The 15997-nt window shown below is 44.6% G+C and overlaps 1 protein-coding gene across 1 annotated transcript in view; it reads right to left on the reverse strand.

Moving 5' to 3' along the window:
* PYGB (glycogen phosphorylase B) overlaps nt 1-15997 on the reverse strand; it is a 684627-nt gene that overhangs the window by 236395 nt on the left and 432235 nt on the right. Inside the window, exons 10-11 of the mRNA XM_086927201.1 lie at nt 14217-14363; nt 12407-12570 (exon numbers count right to left, since the gene is read on the reverse strand). Coding sequence (XP_086783327.1) covers nt 12407-12570; nt 14217-14363 — 311 coding nt within the window. The remainder of the gene's footprint in view (nt 1-12406; nt 12571-14216; nt 14364-15997) is intronic.

Consider the following 15997-nt stretch of genomic DNA (forward strand, 5'->3'; position numbering starts at 1 on the left):
GAGAATAGCATTGGGAATTGGTGCACTATGCCTGGGTCTTCACCACCTCTATACAGAATTTCTACCAGCCGAAGGCGCTCAGCAGTAGGCTGGACCCTCGATAACATGAATGACAGCTGGTATTGACATTGCTTTGTATTGAAGTGTCGTGGACTTTCCAAGACAGGTAAGCGGCTCTTTGGCCATCCACGTGTACACCCGGACGTAAGCGGGGCTTAACTGCGGTGATGCTTTCATTTTTTTGTATTTAATCACTGATATATAGTTTAATGACGCTCCGCTATCTAACACAAATTTGGCGGCGTGACTCCCTACCCAGATGTCAAGGCGGGCATACTTCTTTAACTGATCTCGGTCGGTCACCATGCTCACGTATTCATCCGTGTATTCAGGTTCTCTGGATCCTGACCGGGACTCTCGTGACGACGGTCTGCGGGTCCACTGAGATCGTCTCGACTTCCTGCTGGAGTTTTATGATCCGGACAAGGATTTGGTGCGATCTTGCACTGCTCGCGCATGATGACGCCGAGCGACCGTCCGGGACGCTTGTGCGACGTCACCTTCCTGTTCACGTCGGTGATCTCCACACACTACTTCAAAATTATTCTGGCGCCCACACTTCTGACACTGCTGGCCCATCGCCGGGGAGGCGTCTGTATGTGGAAAGTCATAGCCACATCTATAGCATTTCTTGGCACGATCCACCCTTTGGCCGTGCCAACTGATTTCATGACGCCAGTGTCTGGCTGGTTGGCACCGCGAGGATGGCCTGGTTCTTCTGGGCCTTTCGCTGGAACGCCGGCGGGAATGGACATTCTGAACCCAGTTGGCCTGTTCTCTTTTTCCTACACGCCCTGACTCCATTTTCTTGGCGTGCTCCTCGGCCTGTTCGTGCACTCTTATCATCTCTTTGATTTCGTCAAGATTGTGACTTTTCTTTAGCAGCTTCTGTCTAAGTGCTTCAGACTGACACCCGTCAATGATTCGAAGCCGTATGGCATCTTCAGTGGAAAATGTGTCAAAGTCGCAGTATCGGGATAACCGGCGAAGTCGTGTTATGTACTTGCTCATCAGCTCTTCTGGGTCCTGACGAGCCTGGTGAAACATATTCCTCTCGTAATCAACATTACGCTTGTGCAGGAACCTTTTGTTTAGGGCCTCACGAACCTTGGCATATGTCCCGGTTTCAGCCAGGCGCAGTTCTTTTATCACTTTGCTAATGTCTTTTCCAACTAAATTATGCAATGCAATCACTTGATCTTCATCCACCGTCACCTTGGACCCTTTGATGTAGTCCTCAAAGTCTTCAACCCACTCCTGCCACCTTGGACCCATGCTTCCACCAGCTATCAGAGTCAATGGCTCTGGGGGCCTCAGTTGGGTCATGCCCACCAGGATTGGCTTGGCTTCTCTTTGTGGTGAGTTGTGCGTTGACATGATGAATGATTTATCTAATGTTCCTGTTTCCTGTGACACTCTATCTCTCTTGACAACGTGTGGTCATTTGGATTGTCTTGTGCTTGTTCAAGAACTCTGTCGCTGCCTCTTGGCAGTCGCGTGATTCACTGTTCACAGTTTCAAGTGATGCCCTTATTCACGCTGAGCAATCATCTCATGTTATTCATGTTTTCATCAGTTCATTACCGTGTGGCTTGGAATGTCTCAGGCTTGTCTTCATGCAACAGGGTCACCTCATTCATGTGACTCGTCGGTACACTGTACTCATGACACTTTATGGCTGCAATTCTGTGCAGCACTACAAACACTCGTGTCCTTCTTTGTCTTGCCTCTCGGGGCGATGCGCTCTTGGTACAGTCCGTTATTCGATCATTACTGTGCTCGAATTACTTTAACTGAATGGCGCGCACTGATGCCTATTGACTAGGGAGGTCCTTCCCGTCTTGCCTGACTTCAAAATGGCCGCTTGACTGACGGCTTTCACTCTGCGATGTCCGACGACATGCACTCTTCACTCGCACGATGCGTTGCAACAGGGACTCACCGGTCGCCACCACACTGCTGGCACAACGATCTCTCCAATTGTCTGCTTGTCTCTCGCCGGCCACTCCGCTTCACCGTGTACGCTTGGGCCGCAATTCAAACTTCGGCTTTTTGCGCGCATGCCACTTCGCACGCTTTTGGGGTGAGGGTCTCTCGTGGCGGGCTATCTCATCTGTTCAGTACTTTTCCACACATTCATCCTGATCTCACACTTCTTACGATTTCGTAGCACGGTGGTACTAGGTGACTTCAGAGCTTGTCAGTTGGCCTCATACCACGCCAGGCCTCTTAGCTTCTGAACGATTCAGGCGCGTACCGGCACCAAATTCAAACTTCACCAATGCTCGACTGCGCTTCTTCGCTGGGGCTCTACGCGATCTCCCGATCATGGAACAGATACGAACTGCTGGCCTCTCTTCTCTGGGCGGCAATTCTTCTTGGGGCACCTGCGTCTCAACAGCGACTTCCTTCCCAATTTCTAGGAAATGGACCGAATGTCATTTGCGGGTTCAGGGACAGCAAGCTGTGCATCCCACCCTCGTCGCCAGTTGTCGTGTCTTCCTCGTAATAACGACAGACTACTTCTTTATATATCTAGGAGCTTTATTCAACATGTGCTCTCAGGTCCCCGTCCCTACTCTAACTGACTAGCCCATCCCCTGGATCCTCCTCTTCCCCCAGCCCACTAACTCCGCCCACCCAGCTACTAGAACGTTTACAATACCACACTCGGGGGGTTGTTTGGTTGGATATCGGGATGGCTTTGGCATGATTGGGGTGCTAAAGTGGGAGGGGGGATGGGAGAGTTTGAGGAAGGGATGGGGGATTGTTCCTGGGACCTGTTGAGGAGTATATTCGATCTTTTTGGCAGCGGAAACTGTAGGTTAATACTCAGACTGCGAACTTTCATGAGGTCCTCGGTGCTGTTGGAGTGGGGGAGGGAAGAGGGGAATTCAGGGTGGGTATGGGTAAGGTGGTGGGGAGGGGGGGGGAGAGGGGGGAATATGGTTGTAAAGTTTTTTTTGTACAGCAATGTGAATTTACTTGGTGCCACAAGGTTGCATTTCTTTACCAAGGACGGTGCTGGTCGACTACATTTGGGACTGATTCAAATCGGTACATGATGGAGGGGGCAGGTAAACTTCAGTGGATTACATGGAACATCAGGGGATTGAATAACCCGAAGAAAACTAGAAAGGTGCTGGCGTATTTGGACCGCCACAATATCCAACTTGCGTTCCTCCAGGAGACACATCTTATGGAACGTACTGCGTCCTGCGTAGCCAAAAGGTGGGCTGGTGTTCACCTTGCCTCTTCATACTCGTCTTTTGCGAGGGGGTAATGGTAATAATTAAGAAAGGTGTCTCATTTGAGAGTACACATGAAGAGATTGATACAGATGGACGGTATATCATAGTGCAGGGAAGGATTTGTGGTACCCTGATCATGATAGTAAATGTTTACGGTCCAAACATAGATGATCCGGAGTTCTATAACCTGCTGTGGAATAGGGTCTATGCACTGCCGATGTCAGCTATAATCTGTGGAGGGGATTTTAATGTGGTATTGGATCATGATATGGACAGGCATTCGAACACAAACACTACTGTAAATAGGGTGACACAGGCCGTACTTGATGGAATGTCAGTTTTGGGACTAGATGATGTTTAGGAGACTGCGGCATCCTGGGTTGCGGGAGGGTACATGTTGCTCCGACACACATAACACATGGTCTCGGTTGGACTATTGGCTGGCGACACATGATGTTAACACTTGGGTGTCATGGGTGGCCCATCTCTCTCTGACGTTGTCCGATCATGCGCCTGTGCTCCTTGAGATGCAACTGCCTACCTATGGGCCTGCCCCGTTGAGATGGAAGCTGCAGGCGTCTGCTTTGTTGGGTCCTGTTTTTAAAGAAGGTTTAAAGCAGGCTATTGAAAATTACTTTGCCGACAATCTTGGATCGGTACAGAGCATGGGTACAATCTGGGAGGCGTTTAAAGTTACTATTCGAGGGGCCTGTATTAGTCTGCAGGCAGGGGTGCTCAGATCTCTGCGAGACTCCATAGGGAAGATAGAGCGGGAATTGCTACGGCTGGAACGGAAATATGAGGAGGCACCCAATGCGGCTACATTAGCTGCTATAAGTGCGCAGGTGACGGAGTATAACGAGCTAGCAGACCAGGAGGTAAGGCGTAGATGCAGGGCCCGTTATTATGGTGAGGGTGGCCGGCCGGGACGGGCGTTGGCGGAGAGAATAGTGGAGCCATGGGCTAAGCATTGTACTGTGCAGAGCATTACGGAGGCGGGTGAGACTGTCTCAGACACTGCTGGGATTCTGGAGCAATTTGTCAGGCATTATAAGGAGATGTATGGGCACAGACAGACGGCTAGTGAAAATGCAATAGTGCAATATTTGGAGGACGTGGCCCTTGTATGGCTGTCTAAGGGTCAACAGGACTTCTTGAGGCACTCGCTAACTGCTGAGGAGCTCAGGGAGGCTGTGGCTGCATTGCCTAACGGGAAGGCGGAGGGGTCAGATGGCCTTCCATCTGAATTCTATAAAGAATACGCTGATATATTACTGCCTCATTTAACAGCCATGTACGGGGAGGCGTTTGAGCAGCAGCGTCTGCCAGACCCTCTTAGAGAGGCCCTGATCGTCACATTGTAGAAGCCGGGCAAGCCTCCAAATCGGTGTGAATCGTATAGGCCGTTATCGCTTATGAACACTGATGTTAAGATCTTGGCAAAAGTCATAGCAACCTGATTGCGTCTATTGTTAAATGTGATGGTCCTCCCGGGCCAATTGGGATTTATTCCAACTCGTTCCACAGCACACAATTTGAGGGCATTGTTTGCAGTCCTACATCTTTTGAAACCAGATTTACCAGCAGTTGCGGTTTTACTAGACGCTGCTAAGGCATTTGATTTGATTGCATGGACTTATATGTTTACTGTTCTTCATCAAATGGGGGTGCCATTTTTTTACAAATTGAATCAAGTTGCTGTACACGGACCCGGTGGCTAGGGTACGTTAAATGGTCATGTCTCTGATCTGTTCCCGATTAAGCGGGGCACACGACAGGGCTGTCCGCTCTCACCCTTGATTTTTGCACGTATGCTGGAGCCCCTGGCGTGTGTCCTGAGGCAGAGGCATGCTGCATCGGCCTTGAGGTTCCATCAAGGTCCATTAGCTATAACCATGTACGCTGATGACATGGTTTTGTATGTGAGGGAACCTGCACAATATCTTGAGCAGATTATTAGAGAGTACATACGCTTCGAATGGTACTCGGGATTGGCTATTAATTGGAGCAAATCTATTATACTTCCTCTCACGCAGAGTACGGTGCCGTTTGTACTAAATTACCCCTTAGAGTGGGCCATGGACCCCATAAAATATCTTGGTATTTGGATACATGGGGACCCGAAGGAGGTTATCAGGACCAACCACGGGGTGGCGATCTCGAAATTTGAAGACCAGGTGACTCGATAGATTAGGTTACCGTTGACATTTGCAGACAGAGTGGCAATAATCAAAATGGTGGTGCTTTCAACATTTTTGTATTTGTTCGTCAACGTACCAGTCAAGCTGCTGCAGCACTTTTTTAATACACTACGCTCCTTGCGAATCACACTTGTATGGGGGGGCAGGAAATCCCGCATAGGTTGGGAGACCCTGACGAAGCCGTATGCTGCGGGTGGTTTTACGGTGCCGGGCATGTACTTATACTATTTGTGTGCCCAGGCACAGTTTGCATATTATTGGAAGAATGCGCCGCCGTTTACACCGCATGTAGCAGTAGAGGCTGGTGCGGTCCACCCTTTGCCACTGAAGGCGATGATTGTTAATCCATATTCAGTATCCGGGCGTGGGGAGGTGGATACGATTAAGTGTGCGGCTCGTGCCTGGGAGGAACGTGGGAGGAGGGTCCGACGTCTCCCGCTATATGCACCATCTATGCCTTTGCTGCATCATGCGGCGATATCTGTATCGGAGGAGACTGGTGCACTCAAAGTTTTGCATGCCGCCGGGTGCCAAGCAAATCTAGGGCTAGGTGGGATGCGTATTTGACACAACCACTCACAGACGAGGAGTGGGAAGAGAGTTGTCGCATGACTGGGAGCTTTGCAGTGATTGGCAATTTTAAACTTATTCATTTTAAGTACATTCATCAGATGTATTATACTCCTGCCCAATTGCATAAATATAGCCTGCGGGAATCTCATTGTTGTAGAAGGTGTAGAAGGTGTGGGGCTGACAATTCTGAATTTCTTCCCCTGGCCTGGGTCTGTCCCAAAGTAGCTGCCTTCTGGGCCGACGTGACTACAGCATTGACGGAAATGACTGAAGTCCAAATCATGCAGGATGTAAAGGTATGCTTATTAAGTATTGTTTCTGCGGTGCCAGCGGGTGTTCGTAAATTGGTGGTGTTGGCTATGCAGCTGGCTAAGCGCCGATTTGCTATGTGTTGGGATGGTAGACTAGCCCCTTTGTTGAAAGAATGGCTTTGTGATCTAGCTTATTGCAGGGATCAACTCATCTGTTATGATGAGGAGTTACCAAGGGCGGCAAGACCATGGGATATCTGGGGCCCCTACACTGCATATCTGTTATCCCACTCAGAAGTTGAATAGATGTATCATATTTGATTGAATTGTTAAGACAGTACTGGCTGACTCTCCGGGCTGTGTTCCTTTTTGCATTCTGACTATGTACCGATGTATGTATTGTGACAGTCAGTTTTGCACCTGATGTAATGTGTACTATCTTGATTATATGCACTTGTGCTTGCAAAAAAACCCATTAACCTTTGGTTTAAATCTCACCTCCTGGACTCTTGAAATATGACTTCTCATGCACAGCAATTACAAGCCAATGTAAATGCCATCATTGTTAAAAATAAAAAGAACCATTGTTTCCCCACACAGTTATGGAAGATTACAACTCACATTTAACCAAATCCGTAAATCTAGTTCCATGACTAAAGTAGTTTATAGGAGGGAAAGTTACATTGTTTTGCTGATCTGTAATGGTGAGTTTAAAAAGAAGCACATCGTTGGTTTTTAACAGCTAATAGGTTAGGAGGTAATCCATGAGCAGAGTATTGTAGCGACGGTTCTGAGACAGTTAAAAACTATTTTAGTAGCATGCAAAACGGTGTAGAGTGAGGCTCGCATTTTAGAAATCAGCATGAAAACCCAGAAGTGACGCACAGCTGGAATAGATAGACAGAGCTTTGTATTAAAATATACCGCCAACTTCAAGCAAGCGTAAACAAGGGAATATGTGATAATTTTTTTAACCCCTTCCATGCTGATGACGAACCCCATCCGTCATGCACTACGGTGCTCGTGTGCTGATGACGGCTGGGGTTCGTCACGGCCCGCCCCTGTTCATGCTGTTTACAGCACACCAGGGGAATCTCGGCCACATGGAAAGGGTTAATAAAGTGAGATTTCCGTGTGAGTTAGAGAGCTCAGCACATATCCAATGCATAGTTTCCTTTATCAGCGCCAAAAAGAGGCACCTATATAACGGGAACACTAATTTCTAACTATGCTGTTGGTGAAGAGCAATACGGGTCCTATAAAATTATTTACATATAGGCTGCAATTCTACTGACTACCGACAGAGGGCTGCCCTCGGCATTACGTTGTCAACTCTGCCCCAAGGATGCTTCGAACAGCGCCCTGTTAAACATCTTTATTATGTCTCCTCGTTGTATTATAGCAGTTGTTTCCACAATAGCTAGTACAGAGAGCTTCAGGTTTTACTACAGTGTCTTTATTATCAGGATCACCACTCATCCAAACTATCTGGAGAGGGTCAAATATCGTACTTATCAAGTATCAAAAGCAATATGTGAGACCTTTCAAAAATGTATTTGTTTCTTTTATCAGCTCCAAAATGAGGCAGCTACATAATGGGAAATACTAATTTCTAATTATACTGTAAATGAAGAACAATACGGATCCCGTGAAATAATTTGCATAAAACAAGTAGGACGATAATGATAACTGATCTCAAGGGTGATAAAGAACTGCAAACTCATTTGTTAAAGGAGCGACACAACATTTATTATCAATGGTAATAGAAAACAATCATGGCTGTGGCGGCTGTTGGTCTTGCATACAATGCATTATGGGCAGGTTATATTTACCATATCTTCTTTACCATGGCCTCATTAGAGATTTCCTTCAGACGATAGGCTGCAATTCTACTGACTGCCGACAGAGGGCCGCCCTCTGCATTACGTTGACAACTCTGCACAAAGGAATCATTTCAATAGCGCCCTGTTAGCCAGCTTCTTCAAGTCTCCTAGTTGTTTTATATAGCTGCTTCTACATTAGTGTCATGAAATCTTTAAGCCTCGGTTACAGGAATGCCATATTCCTGAAACACCAAGCAAATTGTGCGCACACTCTTCTCTTCCCCTTACCACAATGTGGGCCGAGCCAGTTAGTGGCCCCAAGAGTCGATGGTCACATGTCCCAGGATGTAATGGTTCACTATCGTGTGAGGGAGGGGATTTCACAATATGCCGGCGTCTACATGGAACGGTGGACAGTTGCATTTAATTGCTGATATCTGCGGCAGTTATACTACACGAGGGAATGGGGTGAAGATCTGTGGGGCTGTAAATTGCGTTTAGATGTCTGTTTTCATTCAGCCAAATCATTGCTTGTCGCAATTGACAAATATGACTTCTAAAAGTAATTAGAGGGCCACCAGAGCAAGGCTCGATTTCAGTCAGTGGTAACAAACTGAACAAGTAACAAACAAGAGCGCCTCGCGCGGCAGGGGGGCGATTCACTCGCGGGAGCGATAATTGCTGCCAGATGGTGGCGCGCGCTCCCGCGAGTGAATCTCCTGACCTGCATGCGTTGCCATTGAAGGCAATGGAACGCATGCACGTGCTTGGCTGAAAAGCCAAAGCGCTCGAAAAAGGTCGTTTTCGTTTGCAGCGCATGTGCGCTGCGAAGGCTCGACCTAAAAACGGAGGCCATGGATCAAAATGGGAATAGCACACTTACATTGAAAATACTAGGTGACAGAGCCCTGTGGAAGATCAACTGTAAATCTTTTGGCCGCAGAAATAAAAAGGAGGCAGAGAGGCTGACTGGAACAGACATAAAATATTTAAACCAAGGGAGGAGTAAAACCGGATTGCCGACATTCAGATTGCTTGCTCTTCCATAGATGTTTATTCAAGAAAAGCAACGAGCAGTTAAAGTGACAACATGCAACCTTTGACCCCCGATAGCATCACATGTATGGCCTGTTGTCCGATTCTTCACCCCTCAACAAAGTCCTTTTTATTTTTGAAGGTGTGGAAAATGAGCTGGGAGTGCAAACTACACAATGCTCACAGTAATGCTCATTTTCTGTTCTTGCCTCCGTCTTCTTTACCCTGGAGAACTAGTGTAGCAAGGGCATTCACTGGGGTAGCAAAGCTACAGATGCATAAAAGAAGTGAAGGTTAAGGTCATCTCACTTTGAAGAGGCACCAAGCAAACATGCATTGCTCCACAAACCTAACATCCTTAACAAAAAATTAGGGGCAGTGTCATGGGTAACTGCTGCTAACCCTACTTAGCACTACTTGTCGCCCATGTGCCCCCCGTATTTAGTGGACTGTGCGATGGTATTTGTTTTTAAATTAAACTTTTTTTTTTTAATCTAACAAAGTAGTAGAATATAAAAGTGTTCAGCTATGCTAATGTAGATATATGGGACTGGAAGGCCTGTTGCAAGTTCTAGAATTACTGCTGATTATGGGAATTTAACTTCTCATTTCTGTCTGTAGGCAGTAATGGACTAGTTATTTTGCTAAAACCCAATAACATTTGTTGTGAAAAAAATAATTACTTTATTCAGAGAAATTATTTGAAAGAAAGATAGACAACTGACATTTGATAATTCTAAAAACAATATACTGTGAAATGGTATATTACAAGTTAAAAGCTATATAACATAATAGTTACATATAAAAAGCGATATAATTCCATCTTACAGTATTCAACATCCTCACAAATCAAGATTTCTCAATTAATCAACAACCCCTAAGAGGCTATGGAATTTGAATACTAGCTTCCAACTCCAGATCAGCATCAGGTAGTGCAGAATTTCTACCGCCTCCACAGGAAGGTTCATGGAGCAATAATGAAATAAAGACTTGGATGCAGAGCTGCCGTCTCCCACATAGGTGAGAGGGTTGAGACTGAAAGGCTAGAGATTAATCTCCTGAACAACACCAAGGGCAATCAGTGTTCTAGGCCTTAACCGAACAGTGCATGTTGCTCATGGCTATGCCTGGGTGGCTGTGTCATTTGCTCCAGCAGCCCTCAACTTCTCATTATTGTTATTCATTCATTCCTCTCAGCGTCCCTCAGTCTGCCCCTCAATGCTGGTAACTACAACACTAAAACGAAAGGTGTGGGAACATGGCTGGAGCAATTCTACACTTCCTGTTTCTTTATCCCAACCTCTGGGGTTCTTTTTCATTCCTACCCCTACCCTTTGGGGAGGCCTTTGTGTTTTTCTCTTCTTCCTTCCTTTTCGCTTTTCTTGCCCTGGATCAAAGTCTGATGATGAAAATAAGTCCCAGTTCCCAAAAATGAATGGAGTTCCCCACCACCTGCAACCACCAAACAAATTGGTTATTATTTTTTAATTGTCTCTGAAAAGTTTCAAGCACATGATTAAATGCAAGTGTAGTGTTCAGCTCAAAACACATGGGGAGCTGAATGACATTCTAATCTTTTGCTCAGTAGAACATGCTAAATGGTCACAAATTTCAAAATTCTTATTCACACAAAATAAGAATCTACATACGTTTAGGTCTGCAGATGGAACTTAAAATTCACATATTGGGAAGACTTTCATCGGTACTGACTTTTGGGTATGAATTGTGATTGGGGTAATTTCAGAAGGGATGTTCATGCTAAATGGATTGAGCACCCTCAAAGTTGAAGCAAACCGAGTATTCACAACCATTTTACATGGACATTCCTCATAGAGCACACAAAATCCATACTCCAAAAACGATATGTCAAATTTGTCTCCTGGGTGGGAAGGGGGGACAACTTTCCCATATTGATGGCTGTTAAAGCACAGTCCTGGCTTGCATAGATTTCAATTAGTGGCCCTGAGAATTTCTTACCAATCAGCGAAGAGCTGAAAGTATTGTCAAATCATAGGAGTCTTATACGGCTCCATAAGTAACTTTAAGAAGAACATTCTTTCATGTGTTTTTCAGTGTCTCCTCCAGACGATCAGAAGGGCAACATACTTGAGGAAATTGATTCTTTGTACTTTAGAGCAGGCCCATCACTGGACTACAGGGCCTTGCTTACTAAACCTGTGGCCACCTCTGGGATTGAACTTGGTGGTGGCAATACGGTGCTTCACAACTGCGTTTTCCCCTCTCTCACCCAGATGCCTGGAAGGGCTACATGCTATGAAGAACATGAATTCTTTGTACACGTTTCTTTTGGATGAATAACTTAGTAAAGAGCTTCAAACCAAAGTTAGTATGTTATCCTTTCCATTGAGAATCCAAAAGTCATTGACAAAATCAAAATAAGGAAAAACGTGTGATGCTTGGCCAATGCCCAAATACCAAATATTTCAAATAGAGGAAGAAGAAAGTTTCTGAAGGGTAAATGGTTGTAATAGCTGTCACTCTAGAAAAATGGCAACTCTTGAAAAAACCCTCTTTGGACACTGTTTTATGTCTTTAAGTTTGATCACTACACTATGCCTTTCCTCTGCTCCTTTCTAAAACCTTCACTTGTACCATACTCAAGAAGATATGCTTAGGGGTGGGAGATAAATTCCGCTCTACGGGGGGGAGTTCTCCGAGTTTTGGTCACTCTGCGGTACGCTTGTAACGTGGAGTTCTGGCCAAACTCCACCTGCTGTGTGGTGGAGTCTTTTCTCACACGTGGCATGCCAACGGTAAGTTGGAAAGCGTGAGCTATAACTGGCACCCCCTAGCGTGATTTTCGGGAGCTAGAAGGACACCAGGCGAGATTTTCTCAATGTTGGCGGTTGCAACAGTTTGTGGTGAGAAAGTTGCAGCTCGAGTAGAAAATCTACTCAAGCGGCAGCAAAGAAACAGCAATCTCTGGCGTGGTGCTGTTCGTGCTGATTTTGGGGCACGTAACAAGCCCCCAGCTCTAAAAATCAACACGAGCAGCGCGACGCGCCAACTCTGCCAATTCGCAGAACTCTGTGGAATTTTCATGTAACTCTGTGGAATTCCATGGAGTAAAACTCCTTGAGTTACGCCCACCCCAGATAGGTTTCCATGACCAGGTGACCCATTGGCCAGTACACCAAAGATCCACATAAAAAAATAATAATAAAAAAAACCTGGATTTGCATTTTACTTACACAGAATTTTTTACAATTTCAGAATGAATTCTCGCCACGCCATTGACAGCGTGAGATCCAATCACACAGAGGTGGGCCATGTTAATTCTCTTGCAGTCCCCTTCTTCCACAATCGACATTGTTCTCAAGCGGTCCATGTCTCCAGGGAACAGTGCGGCTACTTTCTGTTACAGAATAAATTAAAGAATGTAAGCCCAGGTATAGAAGACAGACCTTCTCCTCCCAAACATTTTCTAAACTTCCATAACGTTCTATATTATTATGTGAAGTGATACCCAAGACACAAGTTTCTCCTCATTCTGCAGTATTTGCTACAATATCAATCGGTGCGTATTAGAAACTGTTAAATATAAGTTGTGTATGAAGACTCTGTCCCACCCTCTCACAATATAGCGCCATCAATACAGTTTATATACAATTCCGTCTATAAACCTAGGTCTTTGTCTGTCAACATGATAAGGACACAGCAATAGATCACTGGAAACTTTCATAACAGATTCCCACATTCTATGTGTGATGAGAGAGTCATCAATAGATGCATTATAATACAATAATCAAAGGTCACCCAAGAGATTTCCTGAAAGAAGACATTTAGCATTTCCCTGTCAAGGACATTCATTATAAACAATTAACACTTGTTTTCACCCTGGCACATCTGCTTCTAAAACCCACAGGGGCCATCATGAAGGTCAATTTAATCACCGGTCTCAGAAGTCAAGTTTAGGTTAGGGTACCCCTTCAGAGATTGATGATAACTGTGGGGGTAAGCTCATATAAAAACTACAAGACTCACAACTTGCAGTTGGGGTGAGGGGAAGAGGAGCGGACAAGGAATCCATCATTACTAAAATAGTATTTCAGGTTGGTTACAGCTTGGTTCTAGAAACCTGCTTAAGTGTGAAGAAGGTAGTGAATATTATCCAATAATGGGAGAATGGGAACAGCTCGAAGTCATTTGTGAGTGCACAAGAAGTCTGCCTCGAGTTAAATGCTACTTATTTTAACAAGATGTAGCTAGGACTGCTAAGGAAAGGTACAGTACTATTGTTAAATCAATTTACATGGGTCCTCACTATTATTGCCGATGGTACATTTGCAATTTATCAATTTGCATATATGTTAATTCATTGGATGTACACACTTATTCAGTACTTACTAGACAGGCATGTGGCCCTCTAAAGTGTCCCAAAAAGAGTGGAAAAGCCAACATTGATTGGTAGTAACCAATCGGTGCATGTGCGCTTTACAAGCGATTTTAGCATAACAAAACATAGCACATTTGGTGATCACCTTGCCCCACCACCCTCATCCATCATCACCAAACCCTGCTTACATGTCATGTGTGTCACCTCCCGGGATTCTAAAAGAAAGTATTTAAATTGTAGGTGTTCACTATTATGTGTGTAGTGTTCTAAAAATATTTATATCTGATGTTGGACTTTATATGACTAAATTCACCTTTTTTACGAAAATGCTATGTTTTAAGGAGGGAACAATAAGGTAGTTTTATTTATTTGGGTTTTTTAAATATGGGTAGTTCCTGCCTTGAAAAATTAAATTTTAATACACCCTCTTTGGTTTAAAATCCAGCAAGAAGATCCTCTGCTCCGGGCGTTGAGCCCATCGTTTTCCCGTTTCATCCCGTCCAAAATTTCTTGTCCTGACATTTTATGTGAGGGTGCTTCTATTTATTAGGATTAATCCGCGAATTTTAAAATAATTTTACATTCTCTATCTGAAATAGTCCTCTCCTTTTACACTGCCTGGCTGTTTCAGTGCTGAATGAACTAGCGCTATCTTTATTCCTTACGTCAAGGTGCTTCTGATTGATGGCGTATATGATCTCCAGGTGGCGAGGGAGCAGCTTCTCAAACAAATGGACTGGCCATCGCTCCAGAGCTTCGGGCAACACTGTGTGGTTGGTATAGGCACAGGTCCGCACTGTTACCTCCCACGCCTGGACAAGAACAAAATAAGCCTTTAGAAAACCGAACACTTCATCAGCCACAAAATATACCACAATTAGGGTTTAAACAGGGGGGCACATTTTTTTGTACACTTTATTTATCAGGTTTAATAAATAATCAGATTTATTCGAGCAAATCCAATTATATACACTTTTTGCAATCACAGGGATGGCAGCTTATTTTGTTAAATATATATGTACTGGTTTGAACAAAAATTTGCATTTCTTCAACATCCACCTCCTACGCGTATCAAACAAGTAACACACTTTGTCAGTTCACAAACATGTTGAGATCACATTCAGCAACAGACAATTTTCCTAAACACCGCCATTGTATCCGGCAGCACTGGAGGACTTCCGCTGATCTGCAAATAAGTGCTTAGACAGAACTACACACAGTGATTTCCTTCCGTATCAGCACTAGCCCCACTAAGTTCATCGTAATGCACTGAGACTGAGGGGCAATCGTGTAATGATTGTCAGATATTTAATCTCTTCCACCCATTGGGTTTCTCCACTGCAAGAGCACCAGAATATATGTAGGAACATTGTAGGGGACTCTGCAGATGTTGTCCATTCGTCCCCCTATGCATGAACTGAGGGGATAGTTTAGCTTGTTGTAGTCTTTTAGAGTACATTAAGAAAACAAGTCACTTACCTGTAACTGTAGTTCTCCAGTATTGGAAGCTTTCATAGATTCACATACCTGAATCATTTCCCCCGTTGTCGAGACGGGAGACTCCGGTACATAAAAAGCAATGCTTAGCAGTATAGCTAACTGAAAAAAGGCCTAGGCCCATTTCCCTTTTGCAAACCATAACCTTTGTTATGTAAAAAAGGACCAAACTTTTCCCTTAGCCAATCAGAGCTCTTCACCCTCTAGAACCCTCCTGAGAGAACCTTTTGCCCCTCAGATTTTCGGGCACTTGTGCTATAACACTCTTTCGGCCACATGCATCATTGTTGCCGTTTGCGATTCCTAAATTGCGAAAATTAAGGAATCGCAAACGGCAATGCATGAAAAATTTGCATTTTTTATTGCGATTCGGTATTTTTCCTTAATTGCGATTCACAATTTGCGAATCGCAATTAAGGAAACTCTTCGCATTGATTCCTATGGGCCAAAAGGCCCATTGGAATGAATGGGAAGGCATTCACATTTTGCTAATTTCATTTTGCGAATCGCAAAATGTGAATGCAATTTCAAGGGTGCAGGGGGGGGGTTCAAAGAACCCCTCCCTGCACCCCTGAATTTTAACTTTAAGTGCAATTTACACACACACATGACCCAAGGACATGTGTGTGTGTAAATTAAAACTTTCAAATATGCAACTAGTGCATGTTTGAAAGTTTTCGGTAAATTAGCATGAAGTTCAACTTCATGCTAATTTACCCCTTCCAAATTGCGAATTCGCAATTTAAAAATAATCATGCATTGCATTTAAGAAATCTCAAATTGCAATTTCTTAAATGCAATCGCAATTTTAGAAATCGCAACATGGTTGCGATTCCTAAAATTGCGAAAAGCATGATGCATCCAAAATTTGAGAATTGCATTCGCAAACGGCCGAAAATTGCGATGCGCACCGTTTGCGAATGCAATTCTCAATGATTCATGTGGGCAC

The sequence above is a fragment of the Lissotriton vulgaris genome, chromosome 6 (genome assembly GCF_964263255.1).
Source record: "Lissotriton vulgaris chromosome 6, aLisVul1.2, whole genome shotgun sequence".
Taxonomy (NCBI): domain Eukaryota; kingdom Metazoa; phylum Chordata; class Amphibia; order Caudata; family Salamandridae; genus Lissotriton; species Lissotriton vulgaris.